This window comes from Saccoglossus kowalevskii, chromosome 1 (assembly GCF_978046115.1).
Source record: "Saccoglossus kowalevskii chromosome 1, keSacKowa6.1, whole genome shotgun sequence".
NCBI lineage: Eukaryota > Metazoa > Hemichordata > Enteropneusta > Harrimaniidae > Saccoglossus > Saccoglossus kowalevskii.
Window position 1 is genome coordinate 23,520,706 of NC_140641.1, and position 24,732 is coordinate 23,545,437.

The 24,732-nt window shown below is 38.2% G+C and overlaps 2 protein-coding genes and 1 long non-coding RNA gene across 3 annotated transcripts in view; 2 read left to right on the forward strand and 1 right to left on the reverse strand.

Annotated features, from left to right (window-relative positions):
• The window catches only part of LOC144361215 (uncharacterized), a 28,512-nt gene extending 15,935 nt beyond the window's left edge, over nt 1–12,577 (forward strand). The window contains exons 2-5 of the long non-coding RNA XR_014931211.1: nt 9,791–9,987; nt 11,338–11,531; nt 11,689–11,884; nt 12,369–12,577. This is a non-coding gene — a long non-coding RNA (uncharacterized LOC144361215). The remainder of the gene's footprint in view (nt 1–9,790; nt 9,988–11,337; nt 11,532–11,688; nt 11,885–12,368) is intronic.
• Nucleotides 6,556–8,513, reverse strand: LOC146750463 (uncharacterized). Its single transcript, XM_085496955.1, has 2 exons — nt 8,172–8,513; nt 6,556–7,425 (listed from the first exon to the last, which is right to left on the reverse strand). Exons 1-2 carry the CDS (start codon nt 8,511–8,513, stop codon nt 6,556–6,558), a joined length of 1,212 nt encoding a protein of 403 aa, XP_085353081.1.
• Nucleotides 9,211–9,543, forward strand: LOC146750464 (uncharacterized). The gene has a single exon (XM_085496960.1). It carries the CDS (start codon nt 9,211–9,213, stop codon nt 9,541–9,543), a length of 333 nt encoding a protein of 110 aa, XP_085353086.1.
• Nucleotides 12,578–24,732: the final 12,155 nt, after the last annotated feature.

Below are 24,732 nucleotides of genomic sequence, written 5' to 3' on the forward strand. Positions count from 1 at the left end.
AATCCATTCCACCTTGTTCACTTGTAACACGAAAATATCCTGGCTTACATGTAAGCTGACCATAGATAGACATGGATGGCTTACATGTAAGCTGACCATAGATAGACATGGATGGCTTATATGTAAGCGGCGTGTTAAAACCAGTTCACAATGTTCACTGGTAATGTGGAAATAGGCTGGCTTACATGTAAGCTGACCATAGATAGACATGGATGGCTTACATGTAAGCGGCGTGTTAAAACCAGTCCACAATGCTCACTGGTAATGTGGAAATAGGCTGGCTTACATGTAAGCTGACCATAGATAGACATGACTGGCTTACATGTAAGCGGCGTGTTAAAACCAGTTCACAATGCTCACTGGTAATGTGGAAATAGGCTGGCTTACATGTAAGCTGACCATAGATAGACATGGATGGCTTACATGTAAGCGGCGTGTTAAAACCAGTCCACAATGCTCACTGGTAATGTGGAAATAGGCTGGCTTACATGTAAGCTGACCATAGATAGACATGACTGGCTTGCATGTAAGCGACGTGTTAAATCCATTCCACCTTGTTCACTTGTAACACGAAAATATCCTGGCTTACATGTAAGCTGACCATAGATAGACATGACTGGCTTGCATGTAAGCGACGTGTTAAATCCATTCCACCTTGTTCACTTGTAACACGAAAATATCCTGGCTTACATGTAAGCTGACCATAGATAGACATGATTGGCTTACATGTAAGCGGCGTGTTAAAACCAGTCCACAATGCTCACTGGTAATGTGGAAATAGGCTGGCTTACATGTAAGCTGACCATAGATAGACATGACTGGCTTGCATGTAAGCGACGTGTTAAATCCATTCCACCTTGTTCACTTGTAACACGAAAATATCCTGGCTTACATGTAAGCTGACCATAGATAGACATGACTGGCTTGCATGTAAGCGACGTGTTAAATCCATTCCACCTTGTTCACTTGTAACACGAAAATATCCTGGCTTACATGTAAGCTGACCATAGATAGACATGATTGGCTTACATGTAAGCGGCGTGTTAAAACCAGTTCACAATGTTCACTGGTAATGTGGAAATAGGCTGGCTTACTTGTAAGCTGACCATAGATAGACATGGATGGCTTACATGTAAGCGGCATGTTAAAACCAGTCCACAATGCTCACTGGTAATGTGGAAATAGGCTGGCTTACATGTAAGCTGACCATAGATAGACATGGTTGGCTTGCATGTAAGCGGCGTGTTAAAACCAGTCCACAATGCTCACTGGTAATGTGGAAATAGGCTGGCTTACATGTAAGCTGACCATAGATAGACATGGATGGCTTACATGTAAGAGGCATGTTAAAACAAGCAGTCCACAATGCTCAATGGTAATGTGGAAATAGGCTGGCTTACATGTAAGCTGACCATAGATAGACATGGATGGCTTACATGTAAACGGCGTGTTAAAACCAGTCCAAAATGCTCACTGGTAATTTGAAAATAGGCTGGCTTACATGTAAGCTGGCCATAGAAAGACATGGATGGCTTACATGTAAGCGGCGTGTTAAAACCAGTCCACAATGCTCACTGGTAATGTGGAAATAGGCTGGCTTACATGTAAGCTGACCATAGATAGACATGGATGGCTTACATGTAAGCGGCGTGTTAAAACCAGTTCACAATGCTCACTGGTAATGTGGAAATAGGCTGGCTTACATGTAAGCTGACCATAGATAGACATGGATGGCTTACATGTAAGCGGCGTGTTAAAACCAGTCCACAATGCTCACTGGTAATGTGGAAATAGGCTGGCTTACATGTAAGCTGACCATAGATAGACATGACTGGCTTGCATGTAAGCGACGTGTTAAAACCAGTTCACAATGCTCACTGGTAATGTGGAAATAGGCTGGCTTACATGTAAGCTGACCATAGATAGACATGACTGGTTTGCATGTAAGCGACGTGTTAAATCCATTCCACCTTGTTCACTTGTAACACGAAAATATCCTGGCTTACATGTAAGCTGACCATAGATAGACATGATTGGCTTGCATGTAAGCGGCTCACAATGCTCACTGGTAATGTGGAAATAGGCTGGCTTACATGTAAGCTGACCATAGATAGACATGGATGGCTTACATGTAAGCTGACCATAGATAGACATGGATGGCTTACATGTAAGCGGCGTGTTAAAACCAGTCCACAATGTTCACTGGTAATGTGGAAATAGGTTGGCTTACATGTAAGCTGACCATAGATAGACATGGTTAGCTTGCATTTATGCAACGTGTTAAAACCACTCCACTATGTTCACAGGTATAATGGAAATAGCCTAGCTTACATGTAAGCTGTCAATAGGCAGTGTCTATATAGACATGGTTGGCTTACATGTAAGCGGCGTGTTAAAACCAGTTCACAATGCTCAATGGTAATGTGGAAATAGGCTGGCTTACATGTAAGCTGACCATAGATAGACATGGATGGCTTACATGTAAGCGGCGTGTTAAAACCAGTCCACAATGCTCACTGGTAATGTGGAAATAGGCTGGCTTACATGTAATCTGACCATAGATAGACATGGATGGCTTACATGTAAGCTGACCATAGATAGACATGGATGGCTTACATGTAAGCTGACCATAGATAGACATGGATGGCTTATATGTAAGCGGCGTGTTAAAACCAGTTCACAATGTTCACTGGTAATGTGGAAATAGGCTGGCTTACTTGTAAGCTGACCATAGATAGACATGGATGGCTTACATGTAAGCGGCGTGTTAAAACCAGTCCACAATGCTCACTGGTAATGTGGAAATAGGCTGGCTTACATGTAAGCTGACCACAGATAGGCATGACTGGCTTGCATGTAAGCGACGTGTTAAATCCATTCCACCTTGTTCACTTGTAACACGAAAATATCCTGGCTTACATGTAAGCTGATCATAGATAGACATAATTGGCTTGCATGTAAGCGACGTGTTAAAACCATTCCACCATGTTCACTTGTAACACGAAAATATCCTGACTTACATTTAAGCTGACCATACAGACGATTTTCATAATGATAATGTGAACATTTGACTTTGCATGTAAGTGAATTCGGATTCTCAGTCCCAAATCGTCCACTTTGCCATATTTTCACAAGTTAATGCTGTTTCGTATAAAAAACAACTCACTCATACTTTTCGTCCAATAAGCTTCCCTGTGTACATAACAATTGAACGAGAAAAAACATGTTGTCTCTGACAGTCTTCATATTCACCCACATATTAAATAAATTTGCAAGCTCTATCGCCATGTTATTTTACATTTTTAATTAGCCTGAGTAAAACATTTAGTTAAATGAAACATATTAAATGAAAATAAGTCATAATCACTGTTAATTATATTAGCACTGCATTTGACCAGTATTCTTGTGTTTTATTTTGTCCAGTGACAAATAATCTGACGAAAAATAAACTTTATTCAAACAAATATTCATAACCCTTTAAAATAAATTGGTGTGTAATACCAGTGCAGTTAGAACTATTGAATGTGTGAAACAAAAACAGTATGTAATTCATTTTACACCTGAAAATGTTTTCAGATATGTTTTGTACACACATGCTTGATGAAAGTGTGTTAGGCTGAAATCATAATACTAAGTCATATACACGCACCGCACCCCCCACACACGCACGCTCAGACAGAGTAACTACGAAGGCTGTAGTTAATAATAAATATATAAACGAACAAATAGATACAATATATATGAACGAACAGATATTTTAGTAAGGTGTTAAGAGTATGTCTTCCAAAACGATGTCGCACACTCTATGCAGGCTGGTTATAAATCTTCATTTAAACTTAATGACTTGCTTATGCCTGGTTATTTGACCACATACTGCTGCTGCTCAATACATCCATTACTGGAAAGCTGATCTTGCCAAGTTCGGTTGACGACTGTGACTTCACGGTCACTGCTATTCTAACACGATGCCTCCATTGTTTGGTTACAATCTAAAACAAGAGAACTGGTGATGGTTGTAGAACCATAACTGCCTCAGCTCAAAGATTGTTATGTAATATATGGGAATGTGAATGGAAATGTATTGTACTGTTACCTCTGTGTAATTTACAATATATCTGCATTAACCTTCACTGTGAAGGACAATATGGGAGTTGACTTAAATGACTGGTAAAAGCAAGGCTGGTCAAATTCTGTGAAATAGTAGTTAGAATTTCCAGATACACAATCGACACATAATTATGAACAAAAAAAACTGAAAATAAAAACTATGAACAATTAATAAGGAAAATATGTGATTTGCTATGCAGTTTCCAGAAAATTATTACAAGTCTTAGAAGTGCATACGAGTCGTCAAAACGTACAGTTTGGTGACAGAACCCAAATGAGAAGTCTGGAGTCACGGCGAATACTTCTAGCGAGTCACCCCTCTAAAAACGTCATTACTGTGCCAATGACATTGAACTTTGCTCTTCCATAAAGCAGCAGTTTCCATCTTCAAATAATCCAAATAAACTTGATACCCTGGCGAAGCATGCCTATTGTTTCACAACGACTGTCCCAGAGGATTTTCGTCTTCTCAATTTCTCAAGATAAACGTCCCAGGGTTGTTCTGTGTACTAGAAGGGCATGTTTATTGGCAGCATTTCTTGTATTAATTTCCATTGCACAAAAAAAAAGAAGAAGCAAATACTGTTACTGAAGCACAGAATTTGCATGAATTTTTCTTCCCGGCCATTCACGCAAACTGCAAACGAAGTCTTTTACCTCATCCATAGTTGTTGACACTTTGCAACGGCCTTGATGGATGTATTGTGACGTATTTTGCCCCCGGATTCTGACCTTGTGTTCCGGCTAAATGTACTGCCCTTTCATACCAGTTCAATTTCCTTTCATTATTACATCCAAATGTCATGATATTTAATATTTAAAACCAACCTTTATTTCACAGTCACTTTAGTTTTCACTTTTCTAAAATTATTTTACTGATCAAAAGACTTTTCACTCCCATCATGCAATCTCCCATAGTACTTCTGCAGACACAGCGTCGATCGCCAACATATCTACAAATAACCTCGCTCTCAGGAGCTGAGGAATCTCCCATAGTACTTCCGCAGACACAGAGGCGATCGCCAACATATCTACAAATACCCTCGCTCTCAGGAGCTGAGGAGTCAAAAGACTTTCCACTCCCATCATGCAATCCTCCATAGTACTTCCGGAAACACAGAGGCGACCGCCAGCATATCTACAAATAACCTCGCTCTCAGGAGCTGAGGAATGAAGAGCTCCACGTCGTCGACTTTGTTGACAGCGGAGCTAATAAAATGTCTGAGGGCTTGACCGATAAAAACTCTGGAGGGTAGACTTGTGCAAATTATTTTATCCTGCACCTAGTTATGGGCTACATTATATATATTTTTTTGCTTTGATATTTTCAAGTATGTTTCAAGGGATATGTTTTTATTAATATATTTTTTCCTTAACTTCTTCTTTAGATTTGTTTTACAAAGTTGTGTTTATATATATGCTATTCAATTTCCACCTTCCTTCCTTTCTTTCGATTGTCAACCTTTAATTGTATGGTGTCAATCTGAGCGTGACCTAATTCATGGTTATGCGGGCACTTTACAATGATGCCATTACCGCGTTGCATTATGGGATATGTATATATGAGTAAGGACGGACGTTGGAATACAGTGTATGTAAACCTGTTGTAGGCAATTAGTCCGTATCAGCACCACATATAAAGTATTTTGAAGTCTGTGTATCGGGTAAATGTCGTCGTAGATGGCAATCTCAGACACGGTGTGTGTCTAAGTACAAAACCCGATACCCGAATCCGACACTTTGCAACCGCCTTGATGAATGTATTGTGACGTATTTTGACCCCGGATTCTGACCTTGCATTATGGCTACATTTACTGCCCTTTCATACCTCTTCAGTTTCCTTTCATTATTTCATCAAGATTCCACGATATTTAATATTTAAAACCAACCTTCATTTCACTCACTCACCAGTCACTCTAGATTTTACTTTTCTAAAATTATTTTACGATCAAAAGACTTTCCACTCCCATCATGCAATCCCGCATAGTACTTCCGGAAACACAGAGGCGATCGCCAGCATATCTACAAATAACCTCGCTCTCAGGAGCTGAGGAATGAACGAAAATGATTAATGGCTGTAGGAAAAGGTTCGACGTATGTGTGTGCGAGAGAGTAAAACGAGGCGATGTTGACTGTTTCAAACCTAAAGAAGAACTGATTTATTTCTCATTAATACAGAGATAATTAACACGTGTTGTTTATACAGTTGAAGTAAACAACTACTACTAATACTAAATATAAAGTCAGACATGAAAGGCGGCATTAAAACTATCTACAAACAGGATGTTGCGTAATCCATCTACTAATACCAGCCATGAACAATATGCGGTAAGAGTATGTTTGATGGTAAGAGTCTATTTGATGGCAGCAGCGTTTGAGATAATACAACAACTACACAGATTTTCTGACACTCCGGGCCGGCGGGATAATAAACGATCAAAGTGAAAATTAAGAATTAATACAAATATCGAAACAATAACACGAGAAAAGCTCGATGTAGATTTTAATCCATTCATTTTCTAGTAGTCCCGGAAAGGGTTCATCCCAATCAAACTTTTCTTTCCACAGTTGTTGAAGAAATAGTTTAGCGCGAACATGGATTGGTGAGAGAAACCCAAGTGGGTCGTACAGCGCGAAAACCATTTTAGCCACTTCCCGTTTTGTGCTAACTGTGGTTACGGTAGATTTGCATGCTTCGGGATATGTCAGGTGGTCGTCAACGGTATTCCATTGAAGGCCGAGTACATTGACAATATCATTCGGGTCGTTCTTACTTTGCTGTTCGATTAATTTGCGTAGTTCCCCGTCGTTGGTGGCCCATGATCTAAGGGTAAAACTTGCGCGTTTCATGGTGTCGTTTGCGGTTTCGTAATATTCTTTGGCCAACGTTGACTGTGTACTATTGATACCGCTAATCACATTGTCTACATAGATATTTCGTTTGATGTCGTCCGCTACAGGGGTCTCTTCGGAATCCAGGTGCGTTTTGACAACCGAATTTAGAATAAATGGCGAACTGGCTGAGCCAAATAACACTGACGCAAACCGATATACGACAAAGTCACTTTCTGTGTCCGTGGGATCGCTTAACCATAGAAATTTTGTGTATTTGCGTCCATGTTCTGCCAGTTGTACGTTAAGAAATGCCTTCTCTATGTCATTTGTGAACGCGATCTTATTGACATGGAATCGGATTAAAATTTCCACCAAGTCGTTGATCAATGAAGGACCTGTTTCTAAGCAATCGTTGAGGCTTGGATTAGGATATTGCGTGCAACTACAGTCGTATACTACTCGTATTGGCGTGATTGTCGAATTCTTTGCAACAGAGTGGTGTGGTATATAATAGAAAGTTTAAGATTTGCGTACGTAACGAGAACGTAACGTGATGTTTCATTTGCGTTACGTTCTCTGGTGTCAGAAAACGATTAAGTACAAGCGCCCACAACGGGAACGTAACTGAAACCAGAACCATGTCAATCCGTCTCTCATTGGGCAACAATAACTACCTAATAAAATTTGTTATGTCATTTCACGTCCGGAATCAGAATTAGTAGTTAGTTCACAGACATTTGACAGAGCTCTCACTATTTCCATCCACTCTGCTGAGGTCCTAGGCCTGTTTGCCGAATCCTCTTTCAGCAGATCAATATCATGCGTTTTCAGTGGGTATAAATGTCAGCTAAAATGCATCCAATATTTCTTATTTCAACATAAATATTCAAAAACACTCTAATATAAAACGTTTTATCAATGTCAATGAAAATTATTCAAAATTGACAGCGAGAAAAGCTCTCGGAAATCAACTACGAGTCAGTCACCTTGATCACGTTCAAAACGACTGCCGAACGACCAGGCAACCGATGACGTCATTGGTTCGCGCGGAGGTCATGCACAAAGCAGTGACGTATCCGTTCTCGTTCCGTTCTCGTATGCGCATCTTAATGTCTCTACTGTCCTTCCTCTGTATTGTCTTCCTTGATTTTTTCAATAAATCCCCGTGACAATTGGTCAGAAATGATTTCATTGTAAGTGTGCAACAGCTCCGGTGAAAGGCGTCACACCATTGATCTCGTACGAGCTTGACAAATATTAAAATTTGTAGGAAGGGGAGGATGATTTTCCTTCCATGGTAGACTAGCTACATATTTGCCATCCCTGGTGCGGGTCAAATTATTTTCTTTGAACTCTTCGAAATCAGTCTGACGGGAGTGTTCTTTGTGAGAAATACCGATGGCTTCTAAGTCCCAATATCGCGAGAAATTGAGTTCGTCGTTAGTACTGTCTACCATAACCTTTAAACACGTAGCGTTCATAACTAATATATTGTTGTGTATGTTGGTCGGTCCAGATAGAAGATAGCCCAATTTCGACTGAACTGCAGTTGGCCCAGGACCCCGAATCATGTTATCTTGCACAATGGACCAATAGTAGTTGTCATTGATGTAGTTACAGAGAGTGCAAGAGAAGGGCTGATGAGAGAGATGTTGTATGCTGATGACTTGGTCTTGATGGATGACACAATGGAGGGATTGAGGGAGAAGTTTGTGAAATGGAAAAAAGCATTTGAGAGTAAGGGTTTGAAGGTAAATCTGGGAAAGACAAAAGTGATGGTGAGTGGGACAAAGGAGAAAGCTTTGGTGAGTAAGGTTGACCCATGTGGCATGTGTGGAAAGAGGGTAAAGGTAAATTCAGTGCGGTGTGTGAAATGTGGGAAGTGGATACATGGGAGATGTGCAAAGATAAAGAGGGTGACCCAAAGATTGGCAAGGGATTTTGCGTGTGGAAGATGTAAGAATGGAGCTGGAAGGGTGGTGGAACAGGAAGAAAAGTTGTGTGATGAGGTTGAGACAGTGAAGGAGTTTACATACCTGGGGGACAAGGTAAGTGAGGGTGGTGGGTGTGAGGCAGCTGTGACAGCTAGAGCAAGGTTTGCTTGGGTGAAGTTTAGGGAATGTGGAGAGTTACTATATGGGAAGAGATTTCCCTTGGAGATGAAAGGAAGTTTATAAGAGTTGTGTGAGATCAGCATTGCTGTATGGGAGCGAGACATGGTGTTTGAGTGAAAATGAGTTGGGTACTTTAAGGAGGACAGAGAGAGCGATGGTGAGAGTGATGTGTGGGGTGAAGTTGATGGACAGAAAGAAAACTGAGGACTTGATGCAGATGTTGGGTTTGAAGGAAGCGGTAGATCGGTTGGCGAAGGCAAATGGGGTACGTTGGTACGGGCATGTGCTGAGGAGGGAGGATGGGCATGTATTAAGAAGGGCCCTTGATTTAGAGGTGAGCGGTCCAAGGAAAAGGGGAAGGCCAAAGAAGACGTGGAAGATGCAAGTAGAGGAGGAGAGTGGGAAGGTTGGGATGAGGATGAGGGATGCTTTAAATCGTGCAAAGTGGAGGGAGGGGGTAAGAGCGATTGCCACTAGTTTAAGGTGAATCCGGCCACCCTCGTCCTCGGGGACCAAACCGGATTTAAAACTCTGGACTACTACTACTACTACTACCTATCAAAAGCCCTATTTCGAAAGTGTCCTTTTCGACTTGAGGTCAATCTGATTTTTTTATTTTTTTTATTTTTTTTATATAATCACTATAATTATTATCTACTAGTATTTTGATTATTTACTATAATTATTATTATTTATTTTAATTATTTTTGACGTTACAATTATTTTGCTGCAAGAATGGTTTTGTTCTGAAAGCCACCGGGATCTGAACAACCCGCATAGGAACTCTCCAGCAATGATTGAACCAGACAATTTACTCAGCCAATCACAGAGCATCTTACAAAGTGGTTAAACTCATGTTTTGCGCAAGCGTAGAACTCCAGATGAAAAAATGGCTGACCACACATGTACTGCTGCAGAGGTGAAGTTCGAGGTAGGTTTATGCGTATTTCGATGAATTTCGTAATTGTTACTGACAAACAATAGTTGTTTCTTTGCATAATATGCATATTGTCTTGTTTGTAGCTGTTGTCCTGCTGCGTAACGTTGCGTTCGATGGCCGACTGGTTATTTAGCTTCTCAGACTTGAAACTTGAAGATTACGCCCGCAGGATGCGTACCTTGACAGAACTTGCTGTTAGTTTGTTGACACACGTTAACCCGAAGATTTCAGAATGCACTCGCATTTATGTAATGTCATTCTTGTCATTTCGTGATGCCATTCAAGTCGGCCAATTTTCGTCTGAGTTACAGCATGTTTAGTATCTCCTACTTTGGTCTACGATATCTATGTCTATGAATACATAGTGAGCAAATTTATAGCAGTATTTGTCATTATTTTGATTTTTCGCAGAATTTATGATTTTTTGTCTATGAAGGTAAAATGTCGGTGTTGGCATCGACATTGTTGTGTGGACGTTTCGTAGTTTTTTGTGGACATTGTGTTTGAAAACGTTGTATACTCACGCAATTAACGATTGAAGTCATTTAATATTCATCAGGAAGCTGCATATGTTTTGTCGCAATTGTGGAGATTATTTAAAGATAGACAGTACTGATAAAACATTGTTTAAATATGTTATGTCATTATTTGAAGCTTGGCAGGCAGAGCACTTCCTGTTGTCCAGCCACTTTAACCTTAGAACAGCTTACTTGAACAAACACAATATTAGCATATCTATAACCAAAAGGGTATTTTCATAGATATTTAAAAAGGAAAAACTAGGTACTGCCACTAAACCCTGGTTTGTTTGATTACAAGCTACATTAGATCAAACATAAACAAACTCAAGGTCTTGCACTTCTCCACCTTGTTTTTGATGTTTTTTATTCTTTTTTATTCAATATACACAAGTCGCAAATTACTAGTATTTTATATTGCTGCATCTAACAATGGCTAGTGTTTACCAGTACTGTCAATCTTCAACCAAGAAAAAAAGAAAATAAACTAGGATCCAACTAATACTACTCCTTGTCACAATCCCTCTATCCTCATTTCCAGACCAGGGACTATGTCCCTGTGTACATCTCGCATTACCCAGTATCTTGCATTATTTGATAAAATAATAAACATCCCCTTATGCTATAGTCACATCAGTTTATTTGATTAAATAGTTAAGCCCTCAAACAAACGTATCTGACCAATGCTCATCTGTTCTTTAGTAGTCAGTTATTATTCGATTCCTGTTATTGTCTTATTAAAAACCTGGTAATACACTTCTCGAGTGGTACTACTTATACATGATTGTGACCTATGTTATTTTTTTTACTATTTAATTTCAAGGTCTGTAAGAAGTTCGGTGTCGATCCTACACAGTTGAAAGAAGAACAAAAATTGGCTATAAAGTATCTTTTAGGTAAAAATGATGTACTTGCAATTCTGCCAACTGGATATGGGAAATGTTTTCAATGTTATAAGCACCAACTGATGGAGCAATCATAATTGTATCACATTTGGTGTCCCTGATAAACGACCAGGTATGTAACCAATAAAATGATTTCAGTAGAATTCTACTTCACTTCCCCCTCAAAAAAAAATAATTCAATTTATTAATAATGTTTGTATTGTAATTAATGAAGTTTGTATCAAATGATGAAAACAAATTGATGTTAATGTGCTCCTTTTTTTCTTTAGATATCTTTCATCAGAAATTGTGGTTTGTCAGCAGCTCCAATAACAGAATTAAATTTTGATGCTGACCTGCCAAAATATATATTTGGTCGCCAAAGGCTTACTTAAAGAATATACAAAATATTGAAATATTAAAGGAAAGACATGGCAACATGATCATTTTATTAGTGGTTGATGAAGTTCATACAGTTCCAAAGTGGTAAGTATATCGCTCATTAACAACACATTGTACCACAGCGTTTTAGAATTTGTTGTTTAAAGCCATAACCATCGAATATGAGATCAAAGCATAGGCATCATCAAATATGCTACAAAGCGGGAGCACTGTCACCTGTGCACATGCAGGAATCGAGTCTGAAGTGATGATAAACAACACGTTAAACATGTGAAGGCTCATGGGTAGATGCTTATTTGTAAACAATGACACGCTATGTCCATCTGCCATGCGCAGGTGATGACTCTCTCCACTTTAAACTACACGTATAACAATATGGTTTTCCCGAAACTGCCCAATTTGTGACAGCCATGGTACAAATTATTTAAATAATGCTTTAAAAATTTGTTCACACTCCTTCCAAGTTTCAAATCCTCAAGCCATAAGACAGAGGAAAAGACAGAGGAAAAATGAACTATCTATAAAATAAGTTACACATGTTGAGTATCTTCATTTTTGCTCTTTACAGGGGAAAGCCGACAATTGCTCAAAGTTACAAAGGCAGGCGCAAATAGCAGGAATGTGCACTCAGAGTATTTTTCCCATTTGGGAGAACTATGATCCTATTTTCCTGAAAGTGCAAGTACTGGCATTGACAGCAACAGCATCCAAATTGTTAGTCACAGATCAAGGACAGTCTCTCCATTTCAGACTGTAAAAATATAAATGCGTGTCCCAATAAGGCTAATGTTAGATACGGTGTTTTGAAAATTGTACGTGATATCCCCTCAACTTTTTACTGGATGGTTGATAAGTTGAGAGAGGAAACTGACCAGTTTCCACGTACACTTGTCTGTTCATCACTTGATTATACATCTAGATTATATGATTACTTTAAATGGGAATATCCTGCCTCAATTTCTAACATTGGGATGTACCACAGCGAAAATGATTCTGTGGTATAAGAAATTATGAAAGTGTCTCATTCAGAGTTGCATATTATTGTTTGTACAACAGCTCTTAGAATGGGTATTAATTGATATGAGAAATTTTCATCATGTTATTCATTATGGTACTTCATTTGATTTAGAGTCGTATGTACAGGAATCTGGGAGAGTTGACAAACCACCTCATTCTGTTATTTTGTATCATACCGGTAGTGATAGCAGTGACAGTATAGAGTCTGATGCAATAATTGAAAATAGCTCATCAAGCACTGGTACAGAGGACTGAATGTGCCATTGATAATAGCAGTGTAAAGTTGGTATAATCAGATTGGCATTGTATTTGTATTTTATTGTCATCTGATTAAAAACATTTGAAGAATAATAAGCATTTTCATAATGTTATTCAGTGGTAAACTAGAATTGATCACATTGTCATAATTTACAAGTGTGACATGAGGATCTGTATTTGTTATCCAACAGTTCAAACACATATCTCTGAATATGTGAAAATTCTTATTTTGGGGATATTTTAATCCAATGTTGATATGATGCCAAGTAGATTTTGACAAACTTCAATAATAAATAACTAATTAAATTTGTAAAACCTTTTTTATCCATTTCTTCCTCAGTATGAGTCAGACTACCAGTGTCATATTTTTGTTAAAGTTGCACAGAAATTGTAGTTAAAAGCTCTATCTTGCATATGAATTATTACCTGTAGTACCAAATTTCTTTTATTGGATCTGGTTCCATGCTGGGAAAACATGTACAGAGACATCAGTCATACCATATTTTTTAAATAAATTATTAACAATTGCCAATGTGTCTTAATTGCTGTGAAAACAGTTTTATATTTTGTTCCCTATACAAATTTAGAACTATAAAACCATGTACTTAGGGTGATCCTTGTAGACAATACAACTGCATTTTATTTTTTGACCAAAAAATTTATTCTAACAGGCTGAAAACAATCATATCAGCTTTGCTGGGCACAGCCAACCATTTTTCAATCCAATAATTCCATCTGTAATCCGGATCTTCTTTCTGGTGTATCCACTAGCAAGGTTTCCAGCTTCATTAAAAAACTCCTTTTTAAAATCGACATAGTAGCTAACAAACAGAAACTAAAAGAAACAAAATTAATAATTAGTTCACTTGTATTTACAGCTCCTATTCACGTCACGACAACTTTTTCAAAATGGCGACAAACACAGGGATTTTGCTGTAGTTTCCCTTTTTCCGCGGTTTTGTCGTGAAATCGACCAATTTATAACCATCGTCCTCAAAATAATTGATGAAAATGTTTCAGAACCCATCGACAGTAGAAATTTGAGGCGAAAATAATGAAAAAACTGCTGTTGCGGCCCGACCTGAATTCCGGTCGGTAAAATAGGGCATGGAGGTACCTCCATGAATAGGGTAACTCGCATGGGATGGAACTGTATCTCTCTGGTTTCGAGTTAACACCACGACGAACGAAACACCCGACAGCGAAACCAAGCGAGCTACAGAATAACAAAGAGTGATTGCTTGAGATCCATCATTACGAATGAATACAAACAAAATTGCTTCAATTTTCACAATTTTTTTTCACAATTTTCACAGTTGACTAAAGTCTATAAATACATAATATACTTACCAATAACAACTCCGAAATCTTCACGCTGACGAAAAACAAAATGGCGACCATAACAAAAACAATTGCACTCGCGTAATCTTGCACATGTTACAACGAATTTGATTGGCTGCTGTTTTTCTCGTAAATTGTGAGACCGGAACGAGAGTTCCTATGCGGGTTGTTCAGATCCAGGTGGCTTTCACCAACAAAAAACCATTGTTGCAGCAAAATAATTGTAACGTCAAAAAATAATTAAAATTCTTGGTACAACCAGGGCGTCAATTGAGACCGGTTCTTGCTTTGTTTGTAGGGTGATATGAACAATAGGCCTTGCTTGAACCGCCGTCTTGTTAGCACCAAATGTAGCGAGATTTAGGTTTTCTGTTCGGCATTTCCGGGTGTCAATCTGAAGTCTGTTCGCAATATCTTGGGTAATAAACGTACGCTGGGCGCCATCGTCTAGTAATATGTTGACAGAAGTTCCCTTTCTTGAACTGTAGATAGTCGCAGAGACAGTTTTAAGTAATATCGGACTGGTAGTTGGTGTCAGTTTGACGTGTGTGTCTTCAATACCGGAAGTTTGTGATTTCACGGGTGTCTTCTTAGCATTGTCGCAGAGCGTAGAATGGTGTTTCCCGTGACAGAATTTACAGCGATATTTAGACTTGCACTCGTGTACTTTATGGTGTCCTAAGCAATTAAAGCACAATCTGTCTCTTTTCACTATAGCCATACATTTATCAGGTCCAATTATGATTTCACAAGCATGTGCTGAGTGGGCGGCTTTGCAGTATGCACATTTGATGGGTCTAGGCTTGAAATCGTTAGATCTGATTGACTTGTATCCAACATGAAAAGATGTTGTAGAGGGTGAATATCTTTCAGTGGCGTGTTGTTCATTGAATTGTTCTATCGGATTACCCGCTTGTCTGGCTTGGATTTCTTTGTGTTTGGTTTTCTCTGCAATTCTATTATCGACCAGGCCTTATTACCATGTTCGCGTGAAATCTGAGTTCTTGTATTTGCAGGCAACTTCTCGAAAACAATCGGAACTAGTAGATCGCCATGGGAATCCTCCTTTTTACCAAGAGATCTCAATCCACGAATATAGGTTTCTAGATAGTCGTAAAAATTGGTCATACTTTACAAAGAATTATCATAATGCCTTCATGTAGCTAGAAATGATCTTGTGTGTTTGACCATACCTTTGTTTTAAGAGTGTTAGTGCACATAGAGGGACTGTGGTTAGTGCTTCTGAGTAGTTTGCGTTGGTTAACTGCAGACCTTTGACAGTTCTTGCTGCTTCACCACTTAGTTGTGTCATCAAGTACTGGAATTTTTGGATGTTTTCCAGACTAGAGTCATTATCTACGGACGACCTAAAGGCGTCAATGAACGTGGTTCATTTCAGAATGTTACCTTCAAGTGTTGGTAACTGTAACTTGGGTAGGTTGACCATTCTTGTTGTTCTTGATGTCATCGAAGTATCGGGTGATGTGGGTGTCTCTGTTATCGGTCTTTGTTCAGTGTTTTTTTACTCTAGAAAGCTTTGAAAACGCACCAAAGTTTCGTTTATCTTGATTCCGTAGTCATCTGCTTCTTCGAATAATTTGGCGTATACTTCATCGTTTTCGGCTTCATCCAGAATTTTGTCATCGCATTCTTGAATGGTTTTTAGACGTTGCCTTATATCTTGTATTGTTGCAGTCATCAAATCTTTATCGGATGTCAGGAATTCATCTTTTTGCATGAGTTCTTCGGCTTTGTGAATCTGTTTGGTCATCTGTCCTCTGTTGCTCTTACGCTTCTTGCTTGCTTTTTGGCCGTCAGTTTCTGCCATATTGATGATGTCTTGGTTTACTCTCTGTTTCAGTTCAAGATCCTGGTCTCGGCACCAAAAATTCTAATCCCGCATGGTACTTCCGGAAACACAGAGGCGATCGCCAGCATATCTACAAATAACCTCGCTCTCAGGAGCTGAGGAATGAACGAAAATGATTAATGACTGTAGGAAAAGGTTCGACGTATGTGTGTGCGAGAGAGTAAAACGAGGCGATGTTGACTGTTTCAAACTGATTTATTTATCATCAATACAGAGATAATTAACACGTGTTGTTTATACAGATGAAGTAAACAACTACTACTAATACTAAATATAAAGTCAGACATGAAAGCCGGCATTAAAACTATCTACAAACAGGATGTTGCGTAATCCATCTACTAATACCAGCCATGAACAATATGCGGTAAGAGTCTGTTTGATGGTAAGAGTCTGTTTGATGGCGGCAGCGTTTGAGATAATACAACAACTACACAGATTTTCCGACAATGACATGACTAACATTAACACAGTGACTACAATTAAGTCAAAATGGTATCGTGACTGAATAATAATCCGAAACGTAAAAGTATTAACTATATTTACCCTAGAATTTAGTTTTTGTGCTTTGTCATATATACTTTCAATAATATTTAATCGCTCTGAGTCAAGTTTGTAGTTCAGATGACTCTTTATATTGTCATATTTCCTTCGAGCAATAACACCTTCCCGTCAATATGAATACCACCACAGATTTGGGTCCTCGGAGTGCTTTAGAGAGATAGTTCACTAATCTCGCTCGTTTACATTGGTGTAAACGGCTGCGTCTAACTCTTTTTATGGTATTTGTCTTTTCAACAATATTTGGAATACCAAATATATCACTAGCGTACCATCTTCACCAATTCAGAATATTCCCAAATTGCCGTTTACTTTCAGTACCTTCCATGCTTTCATAAACCTTCAAGATACAAATGTTTTTAGAGAGTAAGTAAAATGCGAACAAATTCCAATTAGCGAATTTACGGTGACCTAATTTGGCGATCAACGCTGTGCATCATTTTGCTCACGGTCATATGAATAATGCTTGTAGGCGAAGATCGCCACAAAACAGAGTTTGCTCACCGCTTACAATTGGGCCTTCGATCTGAAAATATTGACACAATTAAAGCACCCTGTATGAGGCGGAATATTTTATTATTAATATTACGAATTTATTGAATATCTTTTTTAAACTGGTGCGGCCACAACGCTACGATTTAAATCAGACGTGTCACAGTCAATGTGCTACTGTGTTTATAAATTGGCAGCATCACTACAAAATGGTGTAAATCGGATATATCTACGTGTTTTTAAACTGACACGGTCACGACGCTACGATATGATCGAAGAACATAATATATGTATGTGACGAATACTTACCCATTTCGGAAGTTCCAATTTGCAGTTAGTTTGTTTTCCGATGCGAGATGTCTCTATGGTTAGCATTGCTGTCGAGGGTGTCGAACTGTGTGTCTATAAAGCTTTCATAAGCTGGTGTAGAGTTTGTGCACTGTCATATTTCACGTTTGCAAGGGACCTTGGTTCATCGTGCATTCCAGTGGCCGCCATCTTGAATGACGCATAAAACTAAATAAGAGACAAGTTGTGAAACGCGTTTTTCAGATTCCTACAAATCAAGACAAAAATACCAATCTTTCACAAAAATACGGTCCGTTTGAGTTATATTAAGCCAATCGATAACAAAATTCGGCCGAATTCGTCGTTTTTGTGTGGAAAAATCCCTTGCATACGAACACCTAATTACGCGAAGAACCTAGAACACTAAGCCGGGGTATTTAAAACTAAAAATTGGCATTCCAGCTCAGCAGCCAATCGGCGACGGCCTAACGCTTAGATGACAATTTCGGTTTCAAGTTCATTTTTAAAAATCTTCCAATTTAATAGTTTGTTAAAAAGAACATTATTATTACACCCATGTGTCAATTATTTGTATACAGTAATATACGTAATGACAAATTTTGTATGAAACATTGCCATCTACATTTTTAAGCTAAGTTTGAATTAGTCTCGCGCTCATTTAAACTGATCTAAAGCGTCGATACTGAGTGGACGATTTATCTGGGAAGCGTTTCCCGAATAAACCCATGGCACTATAATCAAAACAAACTTAGCTCTCAAGTATAGATGGATACAATTTCGCAATCGCCTACATTGACAGCATTGTCAGCTAATAAAATTAATGATCACAGCTGAGAATCTCGCCAACTGTCCTATTTTCCCATGAACTCTCTTCGTATACAGAAGTTATCTTACTGCCGCGCAAGAACAAATATTGAGGTAATCATTTAATGTATGTGTCATATATCTATACATCGTATACATTGAACTGAATTTGTTTTTATTATTTCAACTTTACTGCACTGTGTTTTATTATCTTCAAAGGATATGTTTGACTTCGCTGTTGAAGTAGCCAATGAGATACGGGAAAACAGTTTTAAAATAATGTAGTGGATTTTCAAGAAAAGCTCAGTCTGCAATGAACTTTATGTTATATGTGATGGTGGTGTTGAAAGCATAAACCAGCAACCTGGTAAGTTATTACCAAACGCTTCAGCGTGGTATTAAGAATTTGTTTTCAGAGTTGGATGATACCAAGGTGAGAAATGGTTGCACATATGGGGGTAATCCTTGGAATTGCAATAGAGAGGGTTCAGGCTAAAATACAATATATAGTGTTTTCATGTTTCGTCTGATATTTCTGTGATATTCTGCTGCTGTAAGGCCACACTGATTTAATTTTATGGATGACATCCTCTGAAGACCCCAAAACTAATGCGAGAGGGCGAAAAAAACAATCGGCCAAAAAAAAAAAATGCTGCTAACAAAACAGGACTACGGAGCTATTATTACGAATTTAACCACAGTGTATCAAAAAACAAAACAAGTCTTTATTTGTAGGAGGCACATGTTGATGTACACATTTCGTACTGCATTACTGTCACAGGTATCATCACCTTTGATTTTGAAAAGGCAAGAGGATAAGGCAGATGTTAGCTTTGCCAAAGGCATACACGTCAACTCAATAATAAAGAAAACTTACTGTGTTGTATTGAAAAAATAAAATAAAAATGAACAATAAGTTTGTCAACAGCAACCTGGAAATTAACTTCTTTGACATTCAAACTACAGCTTTTAAAGTGACACTTCAGATAGACTAAGTGTAGACACAAATGCTCTAGAACTACTTCAACTATGTAACAAATTATAAGAGGCTCGATATTGAAAAAAAAAAACACCAACAGAGAGTCAACAAAAATTTGGATGCAGAAAATGATGTACATGTATCTTGATGAAAATGCGTCATATGATAAAAATATTACTGAATGTGTGTGCAAGCAAATTATCCGAATCAGAAAATGAAAAAAAAATAATAAGAAACTTTTCTTCACCCCGTAAGGGGACTTCGGCCAAGGAGCTTCTGCTGCTTTCGTTGCAGTTTTGTCGACTTCAATGCGGACAAAGCAACCGAAATGATTTGTCGCCTGACCGACTTTTAGGCCACCATACACCTCCACTCCTCTCCCATTTCTCTCATCGTTGCAGAAGAAACGCGGGACAGCCACTCTGGACATGTCAATATGTTCTTAAAGTTGTCTGGGCGAAACTCGCTTGCCGCTACCGACCTTTCGTATAGCTGTGTAAACGTCTCCCTGGCTAACGACAATTGCGTACCAGTCTACAACAATCCCTCCGTTTCACCTCTGAACTTTTGTGCTCACGTATTTTGGTGGTGTGGTCGCTATGTTGGATCATTTATGGCAAAATTTGCATGTTTTGAGGCAATCTCTTTCCCATGGGTCTTTTCGCTTTACGTAACGCGCATCTAACTGTGCGGAGTTTGGTTTTGAGGTAGTCCAAAACGAGTTTTACGACAAGTCGGCGCTTTGCGACAATGTGAGTCGGCAAGTTCCGGACAGAAAACCGATCTGTGGAGACTCGTCGTCGGAGATTTTTTTTTTTTTTGAGAACAGGCGAAAACCAATGCGCGCGTGGATGTCATCCATAAAATTAAATCGGTGTAGCCTAACTAATGCAAGATTTGTTCTGAAATTCAGTGTAATTTGTGCACTCAAGGGTTATTCGTTTTTTGCTGAAAAGACCCCCTATTTTTTAATGGCAGATTCGACTACGTTCACTCCCACTGGGAAATATGCATTGTCGCTTGAATGAGAGCTAATTAAACACATTTTCCAGACCGGCGAAAGAGTATGTAACAGCCAATTGTAACAGCCTATCACGTGATTTTACTCTGAATGTCAACATGGAAAGAGGCTATTCCATTTTACGCAGGAATAGTTGGGAGTAGAATATGTGAAGGATTGTATAAACAGAGATGTGTATACTGAAAAAGTAATATCTATCCTTCTTTTGCATCGCTGAGCATTTCTTTTTTAGTATACTTGTTTAAAAATGCTAAATTTGAATGATTTGCGATGTTTGTTTTTTTATTAAAACGCCTCTAATGGTTGAATCCCGGGTTTGAAGGAGAATGTAACAGCACACCACGTGGTTCGTTTGAATACAATTGTGAAGGGTTGTCACGATAGGGCACCGTCCGATCTCGATGGAATGTTTTGAATCAGTCATATGTAGTTTAAATTAAGTTAAAAGTTCCTCCATAGAATTGTGCATTGGCAAACATGACGTCACAACTGCGGTACTCCACTGACGAAATGACTTTCGTCGACAGCGGTCGTTGATGAGCTGAACGCTACAACTTCGCTTGTGATGTTGCTTGTTAGCCGTGAATTGAATGAATCTTGATTTCCGGTAAAAATGTCGCTCATTTGGCGTTGGTAATCTTTATTTGGAACTGGGTAACGCCGCAACGTCGCCAGCAGAAACCTCTTGGTACTTTGATGTTGATGGTCTATGATAAAGCTCAGTCAACATACATCAAGTTCTCTCAATCGCATTATTTTATGTGGTGTACAGCTAATATTAGGGATTTCAGTCACTTGGTTAATGACATCAAAAACTACAAAATACGTGAGCATAAGTAAAAGCAAAAAAAAAAAAATTACTATGAATTCTAGCTATATATCTTATGGTCATTTTCTGAAGAATGCAACCCATTGCGAATAGCCGTTTTGAAAACACGGGAGAATAAAAATTGAAACATTTGAAAATCCTGGCAAGCGCCGTGAACGCGAGCGTGACCTCCAAATTTAACCCGGTGTTCTAAATCCAGAGAAGTTTGCTGCGTTTTCCCACAAAAATCAAGTAGGGGATGACAGCTATAGAATGAGAGGTGATAGGTGAGAATCGGCCGAAAATTGGCGAAACGGCAATAAAAACAAAAGTTTAACGGCAATTTTCGTATCGACTTACAACTTTCTGGCATATCTATCACTCATAACTTGAAAAAATATATATTTTAATAGACAAAAATCTAGGTTTCGTGAGTGTGATATCAATTTAAAGAGTGCGACAAGCCCATTTTAAAAGTGGTACCTCCAACCCGGTACTTTGTTTCCATGGACTTCATTTTTATTTACGAAGAGAATGTTTCACTCCTTCACTTTTATATACGGCAAAATACGTTTATTTTGTTTTTAACATGTCGAAAATGCAGCGTAAATGCAAAGTAAAACGAATTGTACAAGTTAGAGCATTCAAAGCTGTAGAATTGAGATGATTCATTGGTTATTTTGGCATAAAAATGGATCGATCAGGCACAGAGATTTCAAATTTTCCGGGCAGCTCCCAGTTATTTTTTCTTCTTTTTGCATACTTCTTTTCTAAGTTGCCAAAAATAAGCTGTAAATTATGCTATCATGTTATATCTTAACATTTATATAAAGTTCATTTGTTGAAAATTTGGTGAAAATTAAATAAAAAGGGGGAAAGATATAGCAGTTTAAGTTCAGCTCCAATTAAATAATTAGTGCTTATTCATCCAAAATGGTGCCGTTGTCTTTACTGCTAGTGCTTTGTTGTGTCATTCTTTGTCCAAAATTAAGAGATGCTAATTGAAGCTACAAAGTACCTTATCTCGAGAACGGTTACCCTGATTTTCATCAAATAAGGTGCATTGTATTGCTCTAGTAGAGATCTGTCCACCATGTAAACTACTCTATGATATGTATATAATTTTTCCCAGAAATCCCTATTGATACAGTGTAACAATGTCGGCGCCGATGATAAATAAAATAAAACAAAATAAAAGGCATGATCATTTGAACACTGCTATTACAAGACTGGTAGGAGGTAATAAATTTGGGACGAAAGTATTTAAAAAAACAGATTTTGGCTGTTGCCATGGTAGTGGTGGGTCAGGATTGTTTTCCCAATTAGTGATGGTACGACCTACCTGTCAAGTATGAACAAAATCAGCCAAGCCAAAAAAAATCACAGAAGAGTTAGTTAAAAAGCCATACCCGGTGAACAGTTACTCTAAATTTGGGGTCAACTTTCTCATTGATGAAAAAAGATATCAAAAATTCAAATAGTATCATTGTGCCCACACTCAAGCCGAGTACATTGAGCTATGTCTGAGGTGCTGTATCCTAAATTTGTAGGAGATACATTTAGCTCGAAGCTATCTAAAAATCATTTTTTTACTGTTGCTATGGCCACGATGGACCAACATTTTTTTGCAGATTTTTCCTAATAACTAGGGTGAAGGTGTGACCTACCTGCCATGTTTGAGCGAAATCGGCCAACCCAAAAAAAATCACAGAAGAACTAATACATGAACACACTGGAAATCACACACACAAATGATTTGAGGGGCAATCCTAGTGGAGCGGATCGCCAATACCATGTTCATTAGCATATTGAGCGTGAAAATACCGAAAACATTATTGCATGGGTGATATGCAAATTAGTTTTAGTCAAAATAAGTGACTGCCTAGAAGTACCATTACTGTTGTTCAAATTTCATTTCACTCGGTAAGTAAATTCATGTACCCCAAGGGTAAAATATCGCACTTCTAAATATTGTTTATTTCTGCTATGTTTCGAAAACGCTACTCTTGAAAGGACTACTTTGTTTGCATATGGGGTGTGGAAATACCGATTTCATAGACGAATCAAAATAAACTGCAGTACATATGTAATAATGTAGTATACTTAATTTTTACTGAAAACGTTTTTCCCCTGAAATATATTCCAGTGAAAATGCCATTTACCTCATACTCTATTGAGACACAGCACAGAAAAAATCGGATTCACATGTAATGCTTGAAAACGTTTCAGCGAAAATAAATTAAGTGAAATTCTATGTGACTTCATAAGAGTTGGAAATGAACAAATTATGTGACACCCGACCCTACCACTCCATACACAATGTAAACTATACCACCAAAACATTCTTTCACTCACGGTTTCACCAGTGTATTCTATTTGACTTTGAAATTGAAATAAACACATTATATGACAACGCACTTAATTATAATTTCAGCCTCTAGTTCAGCACTGATTAAATAAACTATCTCGTCTTCATGCCAACTTGAAGTTATCATTCATTGCTTACATCAGTGACTTCAAAATACATGTTTCAATTCCAGGAATTTCACTTGCTATTAATTGCATGGGACTGCCAGTCTTTCATGAATTTCTATTGTAATATCAATTTTGCGATTACTCTGAACATGAAGCTGTAACCACAGACCGTCTAGGTGCTGTAATTAAATCATTTTATAAGCACTTGTTAGGCAGGCTTGAACTATGCACGTGAAGCCAGCTCAGAAGTATATCCAATCCATAGATTTCTCATTGTTTGGTAACTATTTGCTGCAAATGCAACATAAATCAATATAAAAATATTACCCACACAGCATTCTACAGGTTACTTGTATTTATTATAATTTTACAGCGTTGGTATAAGAAAACAGTGTGGCGGTGTTTGACATAGGAGTCAGCCCGACATGATCAAAGATATATGTTTCATCGCGTTTCCCGTACGTAGCAACAAATACACACACAATGTAAATAATGATATAATTTTAGCAGCATTCCTCGTGGGATGTTACCTCGGATAAGACCGCGATGAAATACCAACATCGATGGTAAATGTTCATATCAACCGATAAAGTATTAAGTAAAATAATTGATCTACAGTCAAATTTAGCAAAATAATACTGTACTTTACTTATGTATTGAATGTCCATCAATTTAATCCCGCTTTGAAAAAAACACCATTGACCTAACGCCCTAGCGTAACGGTATGTGATACACACACATCAACTTAGAATGATTACTAGTATAGTTTTTGTGTCTCGCATCGAGTATTTTTGAAGCAGTGTTGGCATAATGTGAGCAATATCACTGCTTCTTGTATACACATAGAATTGAAAAATGCTCTCATCAACCAACAGAACTGCTTGAGATACGCATGTTTTGTAAGTTACGCTGCCGGTCAATGGCATAAAAATGAACAGTTAACGTGGTGTTTATTTACTATGAAGAGCAATTTCAGCTGCCTAATGGGATCTACGCCAAT

Bases quoted from the DNA above. Each gene is read 5' to 3' on its own strand.
- LOC146750463 (XM_085496955.1), bottom strand. From the start codon at position 8,513: ATGATTCGGGGTCCTGGGCCAACTGCAGTTCAGTCGAAATTGGGCTAT. The intron at 7,426-8,171 runs GTGTGACGCCTT...TCTGTTGCAAAG, and splicing joins AAGCTCGTACGAGATCAATG to AATTCGACAATCACGCCAAT.
- LOC146750464 (XM_085496960.1), top strand. From the start codon at position 9,211: ATGGTGAGAGTGATGTGTGGGGTGAAGTTGATGGACAGAAAGAAAACT.